Below are 18,628 nucleotides of genomic sequence, written 5' to 3' on the forward strand. Positions count from 1 at the left end.
CTCAGGAGAACATGTGTTGAGCAATTCTGCAGCAATTCTGCCTGGTCACTCTTCAGATAGCACTGCTAAGGAGTTATGTACCACCTGTCTAAGGGGTCTGCACTGCTTGTACTCAACAGTTCAGAGAACAGGTTGGAAAAAGACCAGAAAACCACCAGAAATAGGGGTATGGGCAACCTCTCCATTCAAGACCACTGCTTTTCTGCAGTCTGGAATCTGGAAAGTCTGGAATTTCTAATGCTGCATCACTTCAGTCTCATTGGAGAATTGCAATCTCGAACTGGAACCAGCTACCCAGCTGATAAGGATTTTCTCCCTGTAGTTCAGCCAGTGTCTTACTCCAGAGGTAATTCCTTGGAGCTGAGTTACTCCTTTAGGAGTTGATTCACTGTGGTGCTCAGTCTGAAGGCACATGCAATATTCCTCATCAAAAAGTGCCCTTTAGTCCTCAGCTGAACCAGTCCAAAAAGAAGAGTTCAGTCTACTCCTAAAACTCAATTTTTTATCACTAGCTGGCATCCTGAATCAAAATCTGCTGGCTGAAATACCCTGAACTAGCACTGAACGTGGGGTTTTAGCACTTCTCCTTTTGAGGGTCCTGTTGCCTTTAAGCAAGGTCACTGTGAGCTTATTTAGAGCAGAGTGGCTAAGCTGAAATGAGGGAAAGTGCCCCAAAACCAGTGCTGTGCCTGGCTGAGCTCCTTGCTTTCTTACTCTCTTTTTACTTTCATCTGGCACTAGGTACCCAAGTCACAACCAAGAGAAGAGAGAGTGATGGCTCCTTTCAGCCAGGCCATAGAAAATCACATCTTCCTTCTTTCAGCCCCCCAAGGTAGCTCACTGGAGGAGTATTCAGCACATGCCATCACTTGCAGCTTTCTGTGATAAATTAGAGGCACTAGTGAGAGGCACTGTGCCAGGAAAAAAAAAATGAAATGTTTGTCTACTGCTTTGGTATGACAGAATTATTCACATACCAGCTGGATTTTTCATTTATCTTTGATTCTTGCAAATGCACTCACTACTTAACTGCATAAAGCACAAGTTGTAACTTCTGAAGTCCACAAATGATGGGGGCTTAAAGTTAAGAGCAAAGTGGTAAAACCAAATTGCTCATCAGTCCTTGGTGTGATACAAACTGATACTGGAGAACTGCATTTTAAATCAGCTGATCAAATATGACAGCAAAAGGCAACAGTTTGTCTTCAGAAGAGTAGAAATATTTCATCAGTCTGCAACTACATAATAGCCAGCACTCTGGAAAGGCATGCAGAGGGAAGCATTCCCTCCTGCACAGTGGCTGAGCCTCAGCACAGCAGTGCTGTGAACAGCCCAGCCTCAGGAGATGCACTCCTTACCTGAAACAGGCAGTGCAAGCACCAACACCAAACCCAAAATGCTTCAGCAGAGCAAGGAATTGCTCTGGAGTGAGGCAGCTTTGCTTGCTTCTGTGCCCAGCTGTAAATGCTTCTGCACTACAGTCAGCCTGTCCCTGAAAATCTTAGTAAAGGTTTGCTTTGCCATTTCCTTCCTCAGCCACAGGTTTTCAGTCTCCTCCTTTAAAGCAAATTAAGAATAGTTACCTATAGGATCTATACCAGAATTTAGTTTTCTTTCATTGCTGCCACTGCATCTTTAATTTAGATATTTGAAATCTTGTTAGATGGGCTTCAAGCAGTGCTAAATTCCTCCTTCCCTATGATTTCACACACCCTTTTCTCCCGGGAAAGGGCAGTAACCAGACCCATCTTTATCTCATATTTGCTCAGGACTCAGCAGCAGAGTGATGCTAAACATCTGAACTCTGCTGTTTCAGTAGAATAGCAATTCCTCCTTGGACTGCTCAGCAACACACAAGCCAGCTGAGCAACTGGCAGGTGAAGGAGGTAATACAGATACCTGGATGCAACTTCATATTTCTTCTCCTCATAGTTCACACTTCAGAATTAAACACTGTACTTACCCAACAGCCACAGCATTAGTGAATGTCTGCCAGCCTCATTCCAGACAGAAGGTACAAGAAAGGATCCATCTTCCACAGGGCAAAAGAAAAGCTAATTAGTATTCTCACTTGAGATTTTGAACAGTGAGCTGTTCTAGCAAATAAGCCAGATGAAAAACATCACCAAACTCTTCATGCTTCACAATCAAGCTAATAACCACCATTAGATACCAAATCATCTCAGCAAACCAACTGCTGATACTCTCAAATGTGGAAAACAAATTAAGAAACAGAAACAAAGAGCATTGGCTGCAGTCTCTCTTCCACACATCTTATCACCTCATTCCAGGTTAACTAAAAGCCATTCAAAGACAGGGTTAAACTAATCAAGGCTCCAGAGTGATTATTTCATCTTCCCCTGCACTTAAAGAGTACCCACAGGACCAAACTGTAATTTAAGGTTCTTGCTGTGGCAACATCAGCCATCTCAATGTTTTTACCTTTCCCATGATTTCATAATTTTTCAAGGCACCTTCTTATGCTTTCAGGCTGTAACACTTTCTCCCTCCTCCCTTTCCCACCTACATTTATTTCTAAGCTTCCCCCTTCTCAGTCTCAACTCTAGAGACACAATGAGAGAGCACAAGCCACAGAAGGCTCCTGTCCCTACAGATTCCCTCATGTATTACCCCAGATAAAGCATTACTGTTGCCATCAGTGAGTCCTCTCCTTCCTATCCCAGCACAGGAGTGCTGGGAACGCCCCAGCCAGAGGCAATTGCAGCACAGAGCACAGACAGACAACTCTGTACTCTGCACCTGAGAAAGGAATTGAGCTCCAGGACACACAGACAAGTCTTGCATCCCAGCTCCCTGCAACCACAGCAGACATATCCCAGGTATGTCAGCAGCTCCCTTTCTGCATTCTGACCCGCTGAAGTTGAAGGTCACATTCCAATCCACAAATAAAACTCGTTCTGTGAGAAGGAAAACTGCTAGAAAATCCTCAGGGGTTGAACACCCTCTTTACACAGAGCTATGCAAGAACAACTTTCACACCATAACATGAAGCTTCATTCAATCCACATGTAGACATTAGAACTAAAAAAAAGAAGAAACAAGACACCAGATAAAAAAAGGCTTAAAACCCACTTTAATAATGCATTCCTGTAACATTCCTCAGACAAACTCAAACTTTTTAGTGGGACAATTACATTTTGTGTTCAAACAGTTTACACTAAATGAAAAATCTTGTAGTACTTCTACACAAAAGACAGGCAAGGTTAGGATTATACAAACATTTGTTTTAGTTAAATCTTCAGCATGAGATACAGTATCTTTATCCAATAGATTGTACTTTACTACCAGTAAAAATAAAGAGATACAACACGTTATCAAAAAAATCCATCCAAACAAGAACCTCCCAGCCCTTCAGGCTGCACGACTGTCAACTACTTCAAAGAAACAGATGGTCCAGGTAAAAAGAGTAACTAACAAGTTAGGAGGGGGAAAAAAAAAAAAAGAAAAGAAAAAGAAACAAAACCTCCTCCAATTCACTACATGACAGATCATTTGGAGCTATATAAATTTACAAAATCATGGGAGCTGCAAAGTACCCAAATGCTGCCCTAGTTCTCCAGAGACTCCCCTGTGCTCTTAAGCAAGGTACACTACACTAAAAAAATGCCAAGACATACTGAAATTTTATCTAATTTAGTCTCATGATTTCAGCTGCAAATAGGAAACCTGGAATGGTCAAGGCATTAGGGTCCTTGCAAGATTTTACTGTTACTGAACTACGGCAGCCTCCCAGAATTCATTTTTCACTTCGAAATTAGGAATGCACCACATGAAATTTTCCAAAACCTTTACCAGTCAGACTGCACTCCCCTTGTCCTAGAGTGGCTTTACCAAAACAGGCCCTAATTAACTATCTTTAAAACGTCCCCCCCTCCCCCCCAGGCTGAACCCTGTGTGGCCAGCCAAGATTTCCTCCTTTGGGGCGTGTACAGGGGATAGCTTAACCCTGTTAGTATCTGCGGCGCTTGTTGGGGCCAAAATCCCCCCCTGGATTTCCTCGGTTGAAGGCGGGCGGGTTCCCTCCCATGGCTCCAAGGCCTTCCATGGCTCCACCCTGGCCGAAGCGGTCTGGAGGTGGTGGTGGGGTCTGGGAACAAGGACAAGTGCAGAAGATGCAGGAAGAAAAACAAGGAAGAACAAAGGGCAGTTTGAGTTGATTCCAATTCTACCAGGATTCCACAATTCCAGCTGACCTCACCGCAAACATTCACCCCACCAAAAACTTCCCCACAGTCCCAAACCTACACCACTGGACCACTGCAGAACAAAGCTCCTTTCCCCACACAACCTGCAGTCAGGCATACTGGGACTGAGTGCACCACCTCACAGAGCAGGGCCCTGCTGTGCAGCAGGTGAGCCATGTGAACTCACCTTCCCTTTCCACTCCCGGCTTCATCTTCCCCCTTAGTTTCCCTGTGTAGTGTACATTCCCTTAATCTCAGCTGCTTTGCTGTCCCTACCACTTAGGTACAAAAGTTTTTAGACAAATAAAACTGCTCTTTATGATTAAAAAAAAAAAAATCTGTGTCATAGCAGTCACAACAGAGCAGGAAGTCTGAGCAGGAATGTTTGCAGGAAAACTGTTTATTGGACCAGTTCATAAAAACCACTGAAGGAACATGAACTTTCAGGACAAACTCTATTATGACTGCTGCTGTTTCTGCTGGTGACTGAAGTGCTGACACTGTGGGAGGGCCAATCCTCTATGTGACAGAGAGGGATGACAAATGCCACAAAAGCCAGGGTCTATTGCAAAACCCCGCAGTAAAGTTTAAAACTAAATCAAATACAAAAATTTTAAAAAGTCAAACAAATAAGCATAAACACCACTAATTCTTTGCCTTTGATCTCCTGAGCAAATTAGCTGAACTCCTTCTGGCATATGAGAACAGGAGATAACCCTTTTCTGGTCATGGAACTGGTGATGAACAGAACACTTCCGAAAGCTTGGCTTTATGCCTACAAGAATCTACTCTCAAAAACCTCTCAATTTAACAAAGTGCTTCCCATTAGGTCATTTTAAAACAACCATATATTACTTTCTAACAAGCATTTTAGCACTAGCTCTCTTGAAAGTAAATTAAGGCATTATTAGACTTGGCTCAATCTTCTGAAAATTATCAGCTAGCACAAAGGCAAGATTAACTTCTAAAGATTTTAGCAGGAGTAAAGCAAGAGGTCTGGGTAGACAAAAAAAAGCTTCAACTTTAGCAGCTAGTGATTAATACTGGAAACAATATAATCTGCATTTTAGAGGTGTGCACAAAAAGCAGATGGAGATACACTACCATTCCCATGGCTCCATCAGGGATCATAGCTCCAGGACCAGCAGCAGGAGGTGCAGGAGCTGGGACATTGGTACCACCCATAGCTCCCCTATTGTTCATGCCAATGGTACCTGGAAAAGAAAACTGAGGAATAATCCTGGCACACACACACAGTGACTGGGGTCTGCTCATCACTCCAGAGCCACAAAACATTGCTCCATGCAGGGAGAGAGTCCCAGCTTTGCACTATCAGATCACAACCAGTTGATCTTGCTTTACAGCATGTTATGTTTCCTGTCACATAAATACTTCCTCTTACTAGCCTGGGAGATTACTTTGACTGAGTTTCTAAATAAGAAGCCAAAAAATGAGATCACTAAAAAAAAAGGGTAGATTTTGTAAGGAAATGAACATGCACAAGAACAAAGAATACTCTTACCTCCCATACCCATCTGTCCCATTCGCATGTCTGGTGGCTCCCTCTGGAAAGACAGACACCCATTTCAGCTGATAATCAGGCTTTTAAAAATGCAATTATACAAATTCGAAGAATTCTGAGGATTTACTACTTAATGTGTAGAAAAGTAATTCCCAGGGTAAACTTCAAAGAAAGGCAGGAGCAACCTTCACGTGATTGCTGCTGATTGAATAGGTTGTATTTTAAATATCTCATTATAAAAGGTTGTTTTTCAGAATTATAATAAAACATCCAGCAGCAAAGCTGCACATGCAGACTTTAACAAAGACATCTTGATGGAAAGATGTGCTGAGCAGTACTAACACATTAGATGAAATTAGTTTTGCTACTCCCTCAGCATATCTAAGAAGCTTTTCTTGTTGAAAGGAATGCAAGCTTACATAAAGACACAGTATTGGGTCACTTGCATTAAAATACCATTTACTGAGCTCAGTTTCTCTTTTATTAACCAAGCATCAGAAATACCTATCACAGATTTTTCTCACTGCAAAACCAGGAGCACTTCAGTGAGGGCACTACTTTTTTTAACAGCGGTAAGTAAAGACAACTTTCACTTCACCTGCAGTCCCAGTGCCATTATTCATCATAGGAAGGCAGTATTATTTGTAGGAGTCAGGATATCTGCTGCACAAAGAGAATATTCCAGCTTTTGGCTCAGCCATGCTCTTGGCCCTTTGGTTTGACATTTACCTATTTTGCCTAGGGGCCAATTTCACTAGTAAGCATTGAACACTTACCCCCAGCTGTATCAATGCCATTACACCACCTGAACAGCCCTACAGCTACCTCCACAACAGAAAAGTGCCTGAGACTGGAAACAAATTGTAAGGCATTTCTCTATAGAACTAGAGATACTGTTATTAAAAGACAGGTTACCACCAGGTTACACTACAAAAAAAATATTCGACCAACTGACTATTAAGTACAAGCATATACCATGCCTGCAGCAATGCCTTCAGTTGGGATCATTTTATCATGACTAAGACAGACTGCAAGCTAGGGATATTGCCAGTCATATAATCATAACAGCCTTCTGCTGCAGTGCTTCAGGACAGTGTGTGTGCTGCTGTTAGAATAGAATTAGTCAGCGTACATTTTTCTGAACAGCAAGACAGCTACAGAGGGCCCTACATGAAGAGCAGTGGAACAGAACTGGGAGATTTATAGTTTCCAGGCTAAACTGTATTAAGATTGGAGGGAGTCAATAATTTAGGGTAGAATGCACTAGTGATGTACAGTCCTCCAACCAAGATGAAATTTCACAGAAAGCTGTGCTGTGGAAGGGAAAAATCTACTGTGAATGTAGAGATGTAATGGAAATGTAGAAGCACTCATACCGCATCAGCAAAATTGCCTTTGAAGCCTTCCTGCTGGCGTCTCATCATCTCCTCTTGCTGCCTTCTCATCTCCTCCTCACGGCGCCTGCGTTCTTCTTCTTGCCTGTAAAGAAAGTCCAAGGATGCTCAGCACAACAAACACCAACCACCTGCATCACTGCGCTGCAGTGCTGCCTCTGGATCTTCATTGGAAACTTTACACGTCAAACTTTCAGTTTCAAGGAGCTCATTTGAAAAAAACCCACTTGTGTGTGTGTGTCTCATGAGGAGCAGCTGAAGGAGCTGGAGGGGCTCAGCCTGGAGAAAGGAAGCTCAAGGGGGACATTACCATCCTCCACAATTGCCTGACAGGAGGGTGGAGCCAGGTGGGAGTCAGTCTCTTCCCCAGGTAAGAAGTGACAGGACAAGAGGAAACGGCCTCAAGTAACACCAGGGAAAATTTAGATTTGACATCAGGGAAAATTTCTTCACCAAAACGGTTACAAAGCACTAGCACAGGCTCCAAGTGGTGGAGTCACCATCCCTAGAAGGATTTAAAGGATGTGTAGATGTGGTGCTTGGGGACATGGTGGACTTGGCACTGTTAGATTTACAGCTGAACTCATGATCTTGGAAGCATTTTCCAACCCCATGTACACAGCAGCTCCCAAATGCATGCTGACTACACACAATATCATGCATCAAGCCTGACAGCTCTCAAGCCCCTTCTATTATAAATCTTCCTGGAGCTTCTCAAAATGACCCCAAGACAAGGAAGTGCTACAATGGAGAGAGAAATCTCTGATACCAAGTTACTCTCAAATGAAAACAGAGGTGCTGGAATGGGACTTCCCAATCTGCAGCACTGAAGCCACTAAAGCACAGCAGAGATTCTGATTTTTCTATCTGCCTCATAAAGGAGCTTAACTGAGACACAGAAATGTGAAGAAGCACATACTAATCAATGGAAGAAATCCTAACTCTTCCATCTTAAATCAAGTGTACACTATTCCTTATGAACAAAAAAAAGCCCTAATTAACAGGCATACTTGAGCTAGTAATTAAATTGTCACAATGAACAACTAGGTGCAGTGATGTTTTATTCTGCTCTGGATTCACAGCCTTTCCCAACCTGCCCCTCACCTGAGTTCCAACTGTTTACGTTTTTGTACTTCTTGGTTATGCAATTCCTCCATTCTCCTCAGCTCCTCCTGGCGCCTCATTAAATCTGTGTAAGATAACAGTAAAAAACACAATCAGACTCATCTCCCATGCCACCTCTTATGAATTCCTAAAGCAGAACTATAACATAGAAGAGAAAAAAGTAACAGAGCCTCTACCAATACAGTAGCATCTCTCCATGTTAGGTTTAACAAAATTCAGTGCCAGGTCCTGTACTGGGTCACACCAACCCCCTGCAGCTCCAGGCTGGGGCAGAGGGGCTGGAAGGTGCCTGGTGGGAAAGGCCCTGGGGGTGCTGCTCAACAGGAGCCAGGTGTGCCCAGGTGACCCAGAGGCCACTGGCACCTGGCCTGTGCCAGCCATGGTGTGGCCAGCAGGACCAGGACAGTGACTGTCCCCTGACTGGGCACTGCTGAACCACTCCTCAAATCCTGTGTCCAGCTCTGGGCCCCTCATGACAAGAAAGACACTGAGGGGCTGGAGCATGTCCAGAGAAGGGAATGGAGCTGGGGAAGGGTCTGGAACACAGGTCTGAGGAGGAGCAGCTGAGGGAGCTGCATGGGGCTCAGCCTGGAGAAAAGAAGACTCAAGGAGACTCTACTGCTTTACAAGGACCTGAAAGGAGGTTAATGGTTGGACTTGCTGATCTTCTCCACCTAAACAATGCTGTGATTCCATTTATTTGCTGCACCACAGCTCCCCTTCAGTGGTCTTGAGCCACCCGCTCCTGGACAGTGCAGGGCCCTGCTCCCACCCTGTATTTATTTATCTGGCTGATACCTTGCCTCATGAGCATCACTTGGTGCTCATGGCGAGCTGCTTCCATTTCCATTTCCAGCTTCTCTCGAGCTTCCTTGATGTTGCGATCTACTTGTTCCTGCTGCTGCTTCTCCATCTCTATCAAAGCCTTCCAACGCATGGCATATTCATATTCAAAGCTGCCAGGCTGTGCAAACCGAGGAGGCTGCTCACGCTCCCTGTCAAACAATGAAGAGCTAGTGAATGCTTCAGGAGAGCAAGGAGGAACCAAGAAAACTCCATTTGTGTGTGAAATGCAATAGCAGGCCCCAGTTAACTGTGCCTGAGACACCAGTTTGTTTGCTCCTCAGGCATCATCTTATTCCTGCATGGAAGCCGTCCTCCTCCATAACAAGCAATGATACTGCTTTCATAAGAGATTCTGGGTAGAGATTTAGAAATACCCTTGAAAGCAACAGCCTTTGCTCCTGCTGCACATCTTATGGACAGATGCACTCCAGAAATAAACACTGCCCAAATGTGCATGTTATTTTCACTCTGCACTTGTAGAACAGGACTATTCCTAATTCCACATTCTGAAGCTCTCATCTTCCTTACTTGAAAAATTCATGAGCTCACATGGTTTGCTAATGCCAACTCCTCAGATCACAGGATTCCTACCTATACTGGGAAGCCTTCTCAGACTCTGATATTGTACCTGGATAGGTCTACAATCTCCTAATGCTAGTCACATAATTCCTTAAATTTCTATTGTGGGTTCAAGTGTTTCCTACATAGACTTTCTGTAATAAATCCCAAGGAATCTCGTGTCATCTGTGTTATCTCAAATTGACCTAATTTTTCATTCCAACAACTGAAATGGACTTATACAAAATATGTGTGAAGGCTGCCAGTCTTAACCAGCAGTGTAGATTCAAAAATCACTGTTTGTTTTCTTTCAGCCAATCATGGCAAGAGAAGAGTGAATGCAATTCTCCTTCTAAAGTCAGGTCACATTTATGGAAAAAAAAAGGAGGCCCTGATGAGCCACCCTTCTAAGACAGGGACACTTGCCCACAGGCACACTCCTCTCCTCTCCTGCTGCATGCCAAGCACATACTTGTGATATTGCTGGTTTTTGATGACTAGTTTCTCTGGTAGACCCTCCTCATCATCATACTGATCCATGGGCTCCACAGTGACAGGGCGAGGGAATCTGTAAAGAAAAAGTGAGGTGCTTTCACAAAAATTCAAGAACTTGCAGTTGTGGAAAGCACAACTTATATTGCTTTTAGTATTGCTCAAAGAAACTCAGAGCAGCTGGGGATCTCAACCAAAGTGAAACCAGGAATCACACTGAACTCTTTTTCTAGAATAGGAGTGTAACTGTTAATCAAAATTCTTGTTTAATCCAAACCAAAATTGTACTGGAAGAATAATATTTGCAGTTACTTGTAAGTTACAGCTTAACTGGAATCCTGACACACTCCAGTAGGATCTATTCAGCATGAAGTCTTGTCTCTAGAGCGGCACAAGGCCATCTGTGCCTTTTTGTGGCTATCTAAAGCAAAGAGTCACTACACTGCTCCTCACTGGAGGCTGCAGGCTGTACCATCCAGTCATCCTCTGCTGGTGAGGCCACCATGTGCTACTGTTGCTTGGCAACAGTGCTCTAGGAAGGTCCACTGGGCCCTTGTCTGAATTTCCACCCCCCGGGGAATCCACTGGTGCACTTCACAACAGACACTGCAGATGTGCGCTCTGGTCTCCCTGGCTTCTGCATGCAGAAGAAAGTATTGACCTGGTCTCTGAATCAGCTCTCCACCACAGCACTGACACTGCTCATCCTCATCACAAAGCAGCACCCCAGCTCCCCATGAGCTCCTCAGTCCGAGATGCCAGGGATGGGGAAATGAAGACAGATGATCCTGTTGTGCCAAGTGGCAACGGGTACCCAGGCTCCAACAGGAAGGCAGGATATGGAAGGCTAAAATCCATTTCCTCAGCTGAAGATCCATAATACAGCTTTGCACTTTGATGTGACATATTCCATTATTAATAATCTTATTTTCTAACATGAACAGATTTCAAACAGTTTATCTAGCTTTCCTGTCTTTAACTAGGACAAACCAGAACAAGTTTAATCAAAACCAAACCACAACTAGAAAGGAACAACAGACTTATTTGTGGTCTTAGATACCACAACCTAACGTACTGATAGCTATAAAGAGATTGAATGTTAACCTTAGCTATGCATTGATAGTGATTAGTTTTTTATGATCACTTTTAAAAATCTGTTTTCATGGTTCTTTCAGGTATAGACTTCTGAACCAGCAAAAGTTCCCTAACAGTAATCCTCCTGTAGAGCACTACTCACTATGCTGGTTATCCTCAAGAAGCATCAGGGAGAAAAAAAGGTATTAAAAAAATTAGCAAAACCTGCTTTTTGAAACTGAATGTGCTTGTGTATAGCTGTGCCACTGCAGATCCACAGGAGGTGAAAAGCACAAAACTTTAAAAATTCCTTTAAAAATGAGCAATACAGCTCCATTTCAGGAAGTGTTCTAGTCACAAATTCTAGGAGCGTAATACAAAACAGAGTAATTTTTTCCTAAGACATCAGAAATGGCTCCCTCTTAACAGAGCAACAAGCTGCTTTGTGGAATGCAACTGGAATTGGTCATTTGCTTGAGCAAGTTCATATAATTATGAGAACATGCTTTTCTGCCTTGTTACATTCAAGTACAGAGAAAGCAGTTTATAATGGTGAAAACTGCACACAATCCAATCCATGTGAGCAGCCTCTCCAACAGATCCCATGCCCACAGTGGCATTTCCACCCTGTGGAATCCCACCCCAAGACTCTCCCCTGTAGTGACCCAGAGTGTACAATTAAAACACTTGCACTTTGTTTCCAAACAAGTTATATGGATGGTCTCTGAAGTAGGTCCTGCTCTTAAAGGCTGCTTTAATTGCCCTAAGGTTGCTTTATGGAGAAAAAACTTATTGGGAAGTTTTATGCACTTACCCCACTAGCAGCTTCCCAGGAGAAAGCTTTCAGACCTGAGCTTCAGCACAGACTGTGTCTTGTTGGAACAAAGTTAAATAAAATTCTCCCAGGCCAATCCCCTACCACCTCGTGCCCCATCTGTCCCACTGTGGTGTCAGAACCAGCGTTCACCAGCCAATGCCACCCAACCTGCACACGGCAGCAGAGCACCTCTCCCCACCCACACTTACGTAGTCAGCAGGAAAGACCCATCACTACATCTATCCAGCGCTTTCCTAGCAGCAGGCTTCCCTGAGAACTCCACAATGCCTTTCCCAGAGGATCGTCCTCTGTCATCCACAATAACCACAGCCCTTTCCACCTGGCCAAACACGGAGAAGGCTTCCTCCAGGAGCTCATTGGACACAAACTGAGGCAGGTTCCTGACTGTCAGCGAGGCGCTGTGGCAGGCAAAGCGCACTCGGAGCTGCTTCCCACGCAGAGGCATGTTGTCCAGTTCCACCTTGGCAATCTCTGCCAGAGTGCGAGTTTCCTGCAGATAAAAACAGCCTGGATTAAAACTCCCAGTAAGGCACAGGATTAAACACAAGCTTATTTCTCAATAACAAGTACTTCTGAGAGAAATAAATGATTCTCCCACAGCTCGGTAAGAAGCGTGCCAAAAAGCACAGCTATTCCTTATCATGAATGACTGAACAGTCAGAGTTTGGGGGTGGGGAGGGTGAGAAATATATAACAAATATCTAAGTTTAGTCCAACAGCTAGTATGAACTAAGCAAACAATGAAATTTTCATTATGACACATAATTATATTGAGGCTACAAAGCACTTAAAAAAAAAAACCCAAATACATTAAAAAAAAAATCAAGATTAATCTATTAACCAAGTCTGATAAGGAAATGCTGACAGTATGACAATCTATGAAAGACCTTCTATACCACTTTCACACCTTTCATGCCACTTTCCCACTTTTCCACTCATTTAAGTAACTACCAAGCAGCTGCACTACATAAAAGTGGCCCAGATATGGGTGTGGGAACCTCATCCACTCACCTCAGGGCTTTCACAAAGGTGGTGCATGAGCCACAGAAATCTAAGAACCACTCTAGCGTGGTAGCTACTTCCCTTCCAGACACACTTCAACGTGATCATCTAGAGATCCCCTAGCCCAAGAGTATTAATCACGCCAGAAATGCTGCATGACAAACTATGCCCATAGGAATTCCAGAAACAGAAAAGTTCACTTTGTCTATAATAGCATCACATTCATGTGAGTTTTCTTCTGCTTTCTACCAGCTGATTTCAGAATAAATTTATCAGATCTCTCATAACTCCTGCGACAAGCTGCCTAAATTCACATCTCTCTTAAAAGCAAGCTCTAGACAAACCACTTGGAAGCTAATCCCATATTCCAGGTTACTAAAATCATCAGCAGGTGTAATCAGCAAGACATCAGAACATCTACTACTTTCAATTAGCAATACTGCTCCATTGTGAGCCATCACCACAAAACTCCCCAAAGTGCCAAGTCACTCACCAGCCTGATAAAACCAAAGCCTTTGTCCTTGTGTATGAAGACTTCCCCTGCCTTGCCATACTTCTCAAACAACTTTCTCATCTCTTCCTCTGTAATATCTGGGGGCAGATTCCCCACAAAGAGGCGGCTTCTTTGGGTGAAGGTCTTTTCACCAGGTTTCCGGAAATTCTTCAGGTCAATAGTCAGGCCTTCATCTGAGGGGAATAAGGTACACAGCTGCTCTACAGTTGGGGGGATAAATTTTATTAGGTTTCATCACAGTGACCACAGAGACACAGGATAATATAGGTAACACACCCGTTCATTTTGGTCTTAAACCTCTCCAGCCATCTCTCCAGCAAAAAGGGGGTTTTATTTCAGAATGGCCCCATAGCTTTTTTTAAAGAAAACTAAACCTCAGTGCTCATTAACACCAGTGAATGACAGTCTAGAACTGGAGAAAACAACACACTGCAGCTTGAAATAACATCAAATATTTCACTCAAACTTTTTGAGATCTGGTCAAGGTAACTGGCCCACAAAAAACAAAACAAAAAAAAACAACTGCAGTCGCAGCACAGGATTTTGATATTACAACATGAATAATTACAGAAAAGACACAGTTTAGCCAGAAAACAGATTTTTACTCCAAAACACACAAAAACAACTCCAGATATCTAGAAAAATATGAAAATATGAGGAAATTTTGTTCAGACAGATAACATTTCAGATAGCTGTCATTCTACGAGATGGGTTCCAGAGTATGGGTTTCCAAGCTGAAGAGAAGGCTGGAATAGTTAAAATAGTGGGGAAAAACACCAACCCAAAATTAAAAAAAAAAACCTGCCATATAGACGAACCCTCAGAAAAATTACAAGATTAATTACAAGAAAAAAATCCCTATTCAGTGAGTTCTGCTAGAAGGGATTTTTAAAGTTGGAAAAGAACTCTGAGATCAAGTCCAAGGTTAAAATATTTTCTGAGCTGTCCAACAGAAATAAACACAAACAGTAACATTCTCAAATCCCCACAGCCATATACAATCTTTAACCCTTAATTCAGCAAGAGTCCTGCATGATCCTGAAAGCTCTGTTATGTGCCAGACACAGGGGTGAATTTAGCATCACCTTATCACCCTGCACCCCATTTTCTTAAACACACATGGAACTTGACTACAGGGCACAGAAAGCAACTCCTTTGCTTTGCAGAGGACACAAGTCATGGTCACACATATGAAATAAACTGTGAACATCAATGGCTTGATTCCAGTTACAAAACAGGGCACTAAATAAGAGAGACTGTCACAATGCAAGGACAACCCTTTGATAGGAGTAAGCACACCACCATGGCCAACACTAAATAACCAGACTGAGAGTGTGCCCAGAGAAGAGCAGTGAGAGTAAGTTATCTACCTCACACAGCAAAGGTGCAGGAGTGAAACGTTTTGCCTTGTTCACAGCATTATCATGAGTATTTGAGGATCAATTGCAAGGGCTGCAGATACAACACGAGGTACTTGGAACAGAGTTACACTCAGGGGTACACAGAGTACCACTGTTCTGCCTCAGGAGATCCATGCAAAGGAGTGAGACACACTCACTCACTACAAGCTGATTCCCGCGGGAATTCCCCACTACAGCTGTACTGTTATTGTTTTCAACCTGACTGGAACCGGCTGCTCTGCCACTCTGGTCTGTTATTGTCTGGGAACTGATAAAGAGCCTGTTCAACTCCACCACTTAACAAAAGCATGCCGGATTTTTACCAGCCCAGTATCCTTGACACAAAAAACTTCACTCTGAGGAATCACACAAAGCGCACAGGTGACTTCTACACATTTTTGTTTTGAACAGCCAAAGTGTCCAAACTTTAAAAAAAATTAAAAATCCACGTATAATAAAACTAAAGCACTCTTTCCCTCCCCAAAAATGCTAACGGAGATGTCTCGCCACTTCTAAACCATCAGGTTAGATCAGTTCAGGGCCCTGAAGCCATTAACGCGTTCTGTCTCAGCTCACAAGCACCCGCTCAGGAGTGCCGCTCCACACTGTCCAGGAAAACCCGGAAACCCGCTGGAGCAGAACGGCTTTCAGCAATGTCAACTGGCATTAAATACTAAGTAAAGCTGCGCATCTCCTGGTTCCTCATTATTTAAAAAAAAAAAAAAAATTTAAAAAATCAGTCTTAAGAGGCGCCTGCAGATTGCTACAACAACGTTCTCACTACAATATAATCGTCACCGATTCTTCTGATTAATCTAGTAGTTGCACTAGCATGCAAGCTTCTTAAGTTTCTAGTTTCTGAAGAAAACCTGTATTGAGAAGCTATCTGTTCTTCCCGGGGAAAAACAGGAACCAGACAATGAAACACAGAGCTAGTTATATTTGCGACGCTTACTGACACGCTGTCAATAACGCATTGACTTTCAAACTGTAAGCGATCTTTTCCTAAGATTTTGAGGCAAAGACAGAACCTCTATATCGCCTGCCCTGGTTTTGGGAACGCAAGAAACTCACGAACACAAAAAACTTAAAAACGCCACAGGAGTCGCGAGCGGACTGAGCAAAGCCAAAAGAAACCCCACAAATACAACCCAGTCGCAATTAAAACTACAGCTTCCAACAAGGGGAAAAAACTGATATAGCGGGAGATGCTGCAGCCTGCTTGGGAACCTAAGGATTTATTGATTTAACTTGGAAAACCGGGTTCCTTTTGTTCCTGCCGAGACCTGTTGCAAGCCCGAGGGCCGCAGCTAACCCGAGGTTTCTCGCCGCCCCGCTGCACCGAAGCGGTCGCTCAGCGCCTACCCAGAGCAGGGCCGGGCGGGCCCCCGCGGCGGGCCCGGGACTCACTCTGGCTGTTGGCCTGCTGCCCGTTCGCGGGGATGGACGGCGGCGGGTGCTGCTGGTGCTGCTTGCGCGGAGCGTGGTTCTGCTTCTCCATGTTGAAGCCCTTGTTGCCCTGCATCTTCCCCACCTAAAAGCAACACACGCACGGTCGGGAAGAGACCCAGAGCTCGGTCCCGGGTGGCTCCCGCCGGCCCCGCGTGCAGGGGCGGGGCGGGCCGCGCAGGCCGCGCCGGGCCCCGGCGGCGACGGAACGGGGCTGAGCCGCGACCTTCCCGCCCCCGCGACCTCACCTGGCGGCAACACCGGACAGGGACACGGACACCGGGACAGGCAGCGGCCCCGGACACAGACACCGGGACGGACACGGGCACCGGGACCGCGGCGGCCCTGAGAGGAGAGCGCGCGGCCGGAACTCGCACAGCCTAACACGGCGCCCCTCTCCCTGAGCTCCTATTGGCCACCTGGCGCCCGCCGCCGCGCCGCTAACTGGCTAAGCCTGCCGTCACTCACAGCGGCCGCCGTAGTGGGGCGGGACCAGCTGGCCGTGCGCGGACTCCATTGGTCAAGGCAGCGGCAGCGCGCGCTGCCAATCACGACGGCGGACACCAAGCTTGGGTGAGAGGCGAGCGGGGGACAAAGGGAGCGCCTCGAGCCGCCCCGCGCGCGGCGCGCAGGCGCGGTGCGGGCGCGCGGGGGCCGGACGCTTTTAAAGGGCCAGCGGCGGCGCCGAGCGCGTGCCGCCCCGCCGCGCCCCCCAACGTGCAGCCGGGATGGCACCGGAGCGGGTCCGGGCTTGGCTTCTTCACCCCGGCCAGTGAGCACCGGAGCCCGGGCAGCCGGACTCGGCCGGTCCGCTCTCCTCCAGATGTTCTCCATCCCCATGCCCGCTCCTTGCCGCCTTCAGCCGCCGGCTCCCCCTCGTCGTCCGGACCCCGTTCCCTGATGCCCCGCTGCGCGGAGGAAGGCGGCTCCTGCCCCTGGGAGCGCACCGGGCGCTCGGGGAGCGCGCTCGTATCGTGCCTCGGGCGGGTTTCGTTTCACCGCCTTGCCAATAAACCTCTCGCTACCCACCGCCTCACCGGTGCAGGTGCCGCGCGCCCGCGGCCAGCCCGCTCCCGGGCGCGGGACCCCCGGGCCGCTCACAGCCCTCGCGGAGCGCCCGCTTCCCCTCAGCTCGCCGCCCGCTCCCGGCTATGCCCCCGGGTCCCAGCCCACGCTCAGCCCCGGCACCCCCGTGTACCCGCAGGCTGGGAAACTGCAGGCTCCCGGGGGCGGGAGTGATGGGAGAGCCCCCTGGTGGAGTGGGGCGGCCGAGAGCTGGATGCTGCCCCACTGAGCTGGAGGGGACCCGGGTCCGGCCGGCAGGGGACCCCCGGCGGGGGAAGGGGGGGCAAGCCCGGTGGGGCGGACCAGCGTGGGGGTCACGGATGGAGGCGGGAAGGGGGTGCCGCGGGCAGCGAGGCCAGGTGGGCGCTGTCATGGCTGGGGAAGGGCACGCCGGGCTCTGCGCGGTGGTGCGGGAGCGCAGCCCGGGCACGGGAGGGGGATCCCGGGGGGAGGCGGTGCCGGGAATGGGGGGCGCCGGCCCAGGCTGTCCCTCCCGGGGGCGGTGCCGCGTCCCGGGCCCCCGCGGAAGCCCCGCCCGGCCGCGCTGTCACTCACCGCCCCGGGGAGACGCTCCAGCTTCGGGGAGGCGGTGGCGGCGCCCGGGCTCGGCCGGGTGGGTCCCCCCGCGTGCAGGTAGAGGCCGTGGCGGTGCGGCCGGACCGGACCCCCCGGGACGACAGCGGGGCTGGGACCGGGAGAGGTGGCAGCGATAGGGTTAAGGGGGGGGCGGGGTGCGGGGTGGCGAGCCCATTCCGTTCGATCCGCTCCGCGCTTTGCGGGTGGCCGCGTGGGCACCGGCGGGAACCGGGGCGCCCCGTTCCGGCCCGCGCCCCGCGCCGTGCTCCCCCCCCGCAACCCGCCGTGCCCCGCCAGACCGCGGCCGTCCCCCGCGCCCGGCTCCGTGCTGCTCGCCCGCCTGGACCCGCTCCGCCAGGCGGATCTGCCCCAGGTTTTCCAGCCGCCCGTCGCGATCCGGGCTGTCGCGCCGATCCCGCGTTCGGGGCTCCGCTCCGCGTTTCCGCGGCAGCCGCTCGTGAGCGAGTCTCGCGAGCCCAGGCCCCACCGCGGCCTATGAGAGCGCGTCCCTCGCTCCGCACAGCCAATAGGGCGCCGCCGCCGCCCCCCCGTCGGCTGGCAGCGCGTT

At 47.5% G+C, this 18,628-nt stretch overlaps 1 protein-coding gene across 3 annotated transcripts; it reads right to left on the reverse strand.

Moving 5' to 3' along the window:
- Positions 1-3,692: 3,692 nt before the first annotated feature.
- NONO (non-POU domain containing octamer binding) lies at positions 3,693-16,799 on the reverse strand. 3 transcript variants are annotated; one of them, XM_084213344.1, is made up of 11 exons: positions 16,668-16,799; positions 16,381-16,504; positions 13,550-13,743; positions 12,243-12,544; positions 10,123-10,218; positions 9,045-9,241; positions 8,226-8,310; positions 7,104-7,206; positions 5,728-5,770; positions 5,310-5,419; positions 3,693-4,108 (listed from the first exon to the last, which is right to left on the reverse strand). In XM_084213344.1, the coding sequence occupies exons 2-11, from the start codon at positions 16,493-16,495 to the stop codon at positions 3,971-3,973; spliced, it is 1,383 nt and encodes a 460-aa protein (XP_084069470.1). In that variant the 5' UTR covers positions 16,496-16,504; positions 16,668-16,799; the 3' UTR covers positions 3,693-3,970. The 3 variants fall into 3 exon arrangements, with proteins under 3 accessions (XP_084069470.1, XP_084069469.1, XP_084069468.1); XM_084213343.1 differs by having other exon boundaries at positions 13,550-13,770; XM_084213342.1 differs by having other exon boundaries at positions 16,336-16,504.
- Between the last annotated feature and the right edge of the window lie 1,829 nt (positions 16,800-18,628).

The sequence above is a fragment of the Fringilla coelebs genome, assembly GCF_963513975.1.
Source record: "Fringilla coelebs genome assembly, chromosome: 11".
In the NCBI taxonomy this organism is placed as follows: domain Eukaryota; kingdom Metazoa; phylum Chordata; class Aves; order Passeriformes; family Fringillidae; genus Fringilla; species Fringilla coelebs.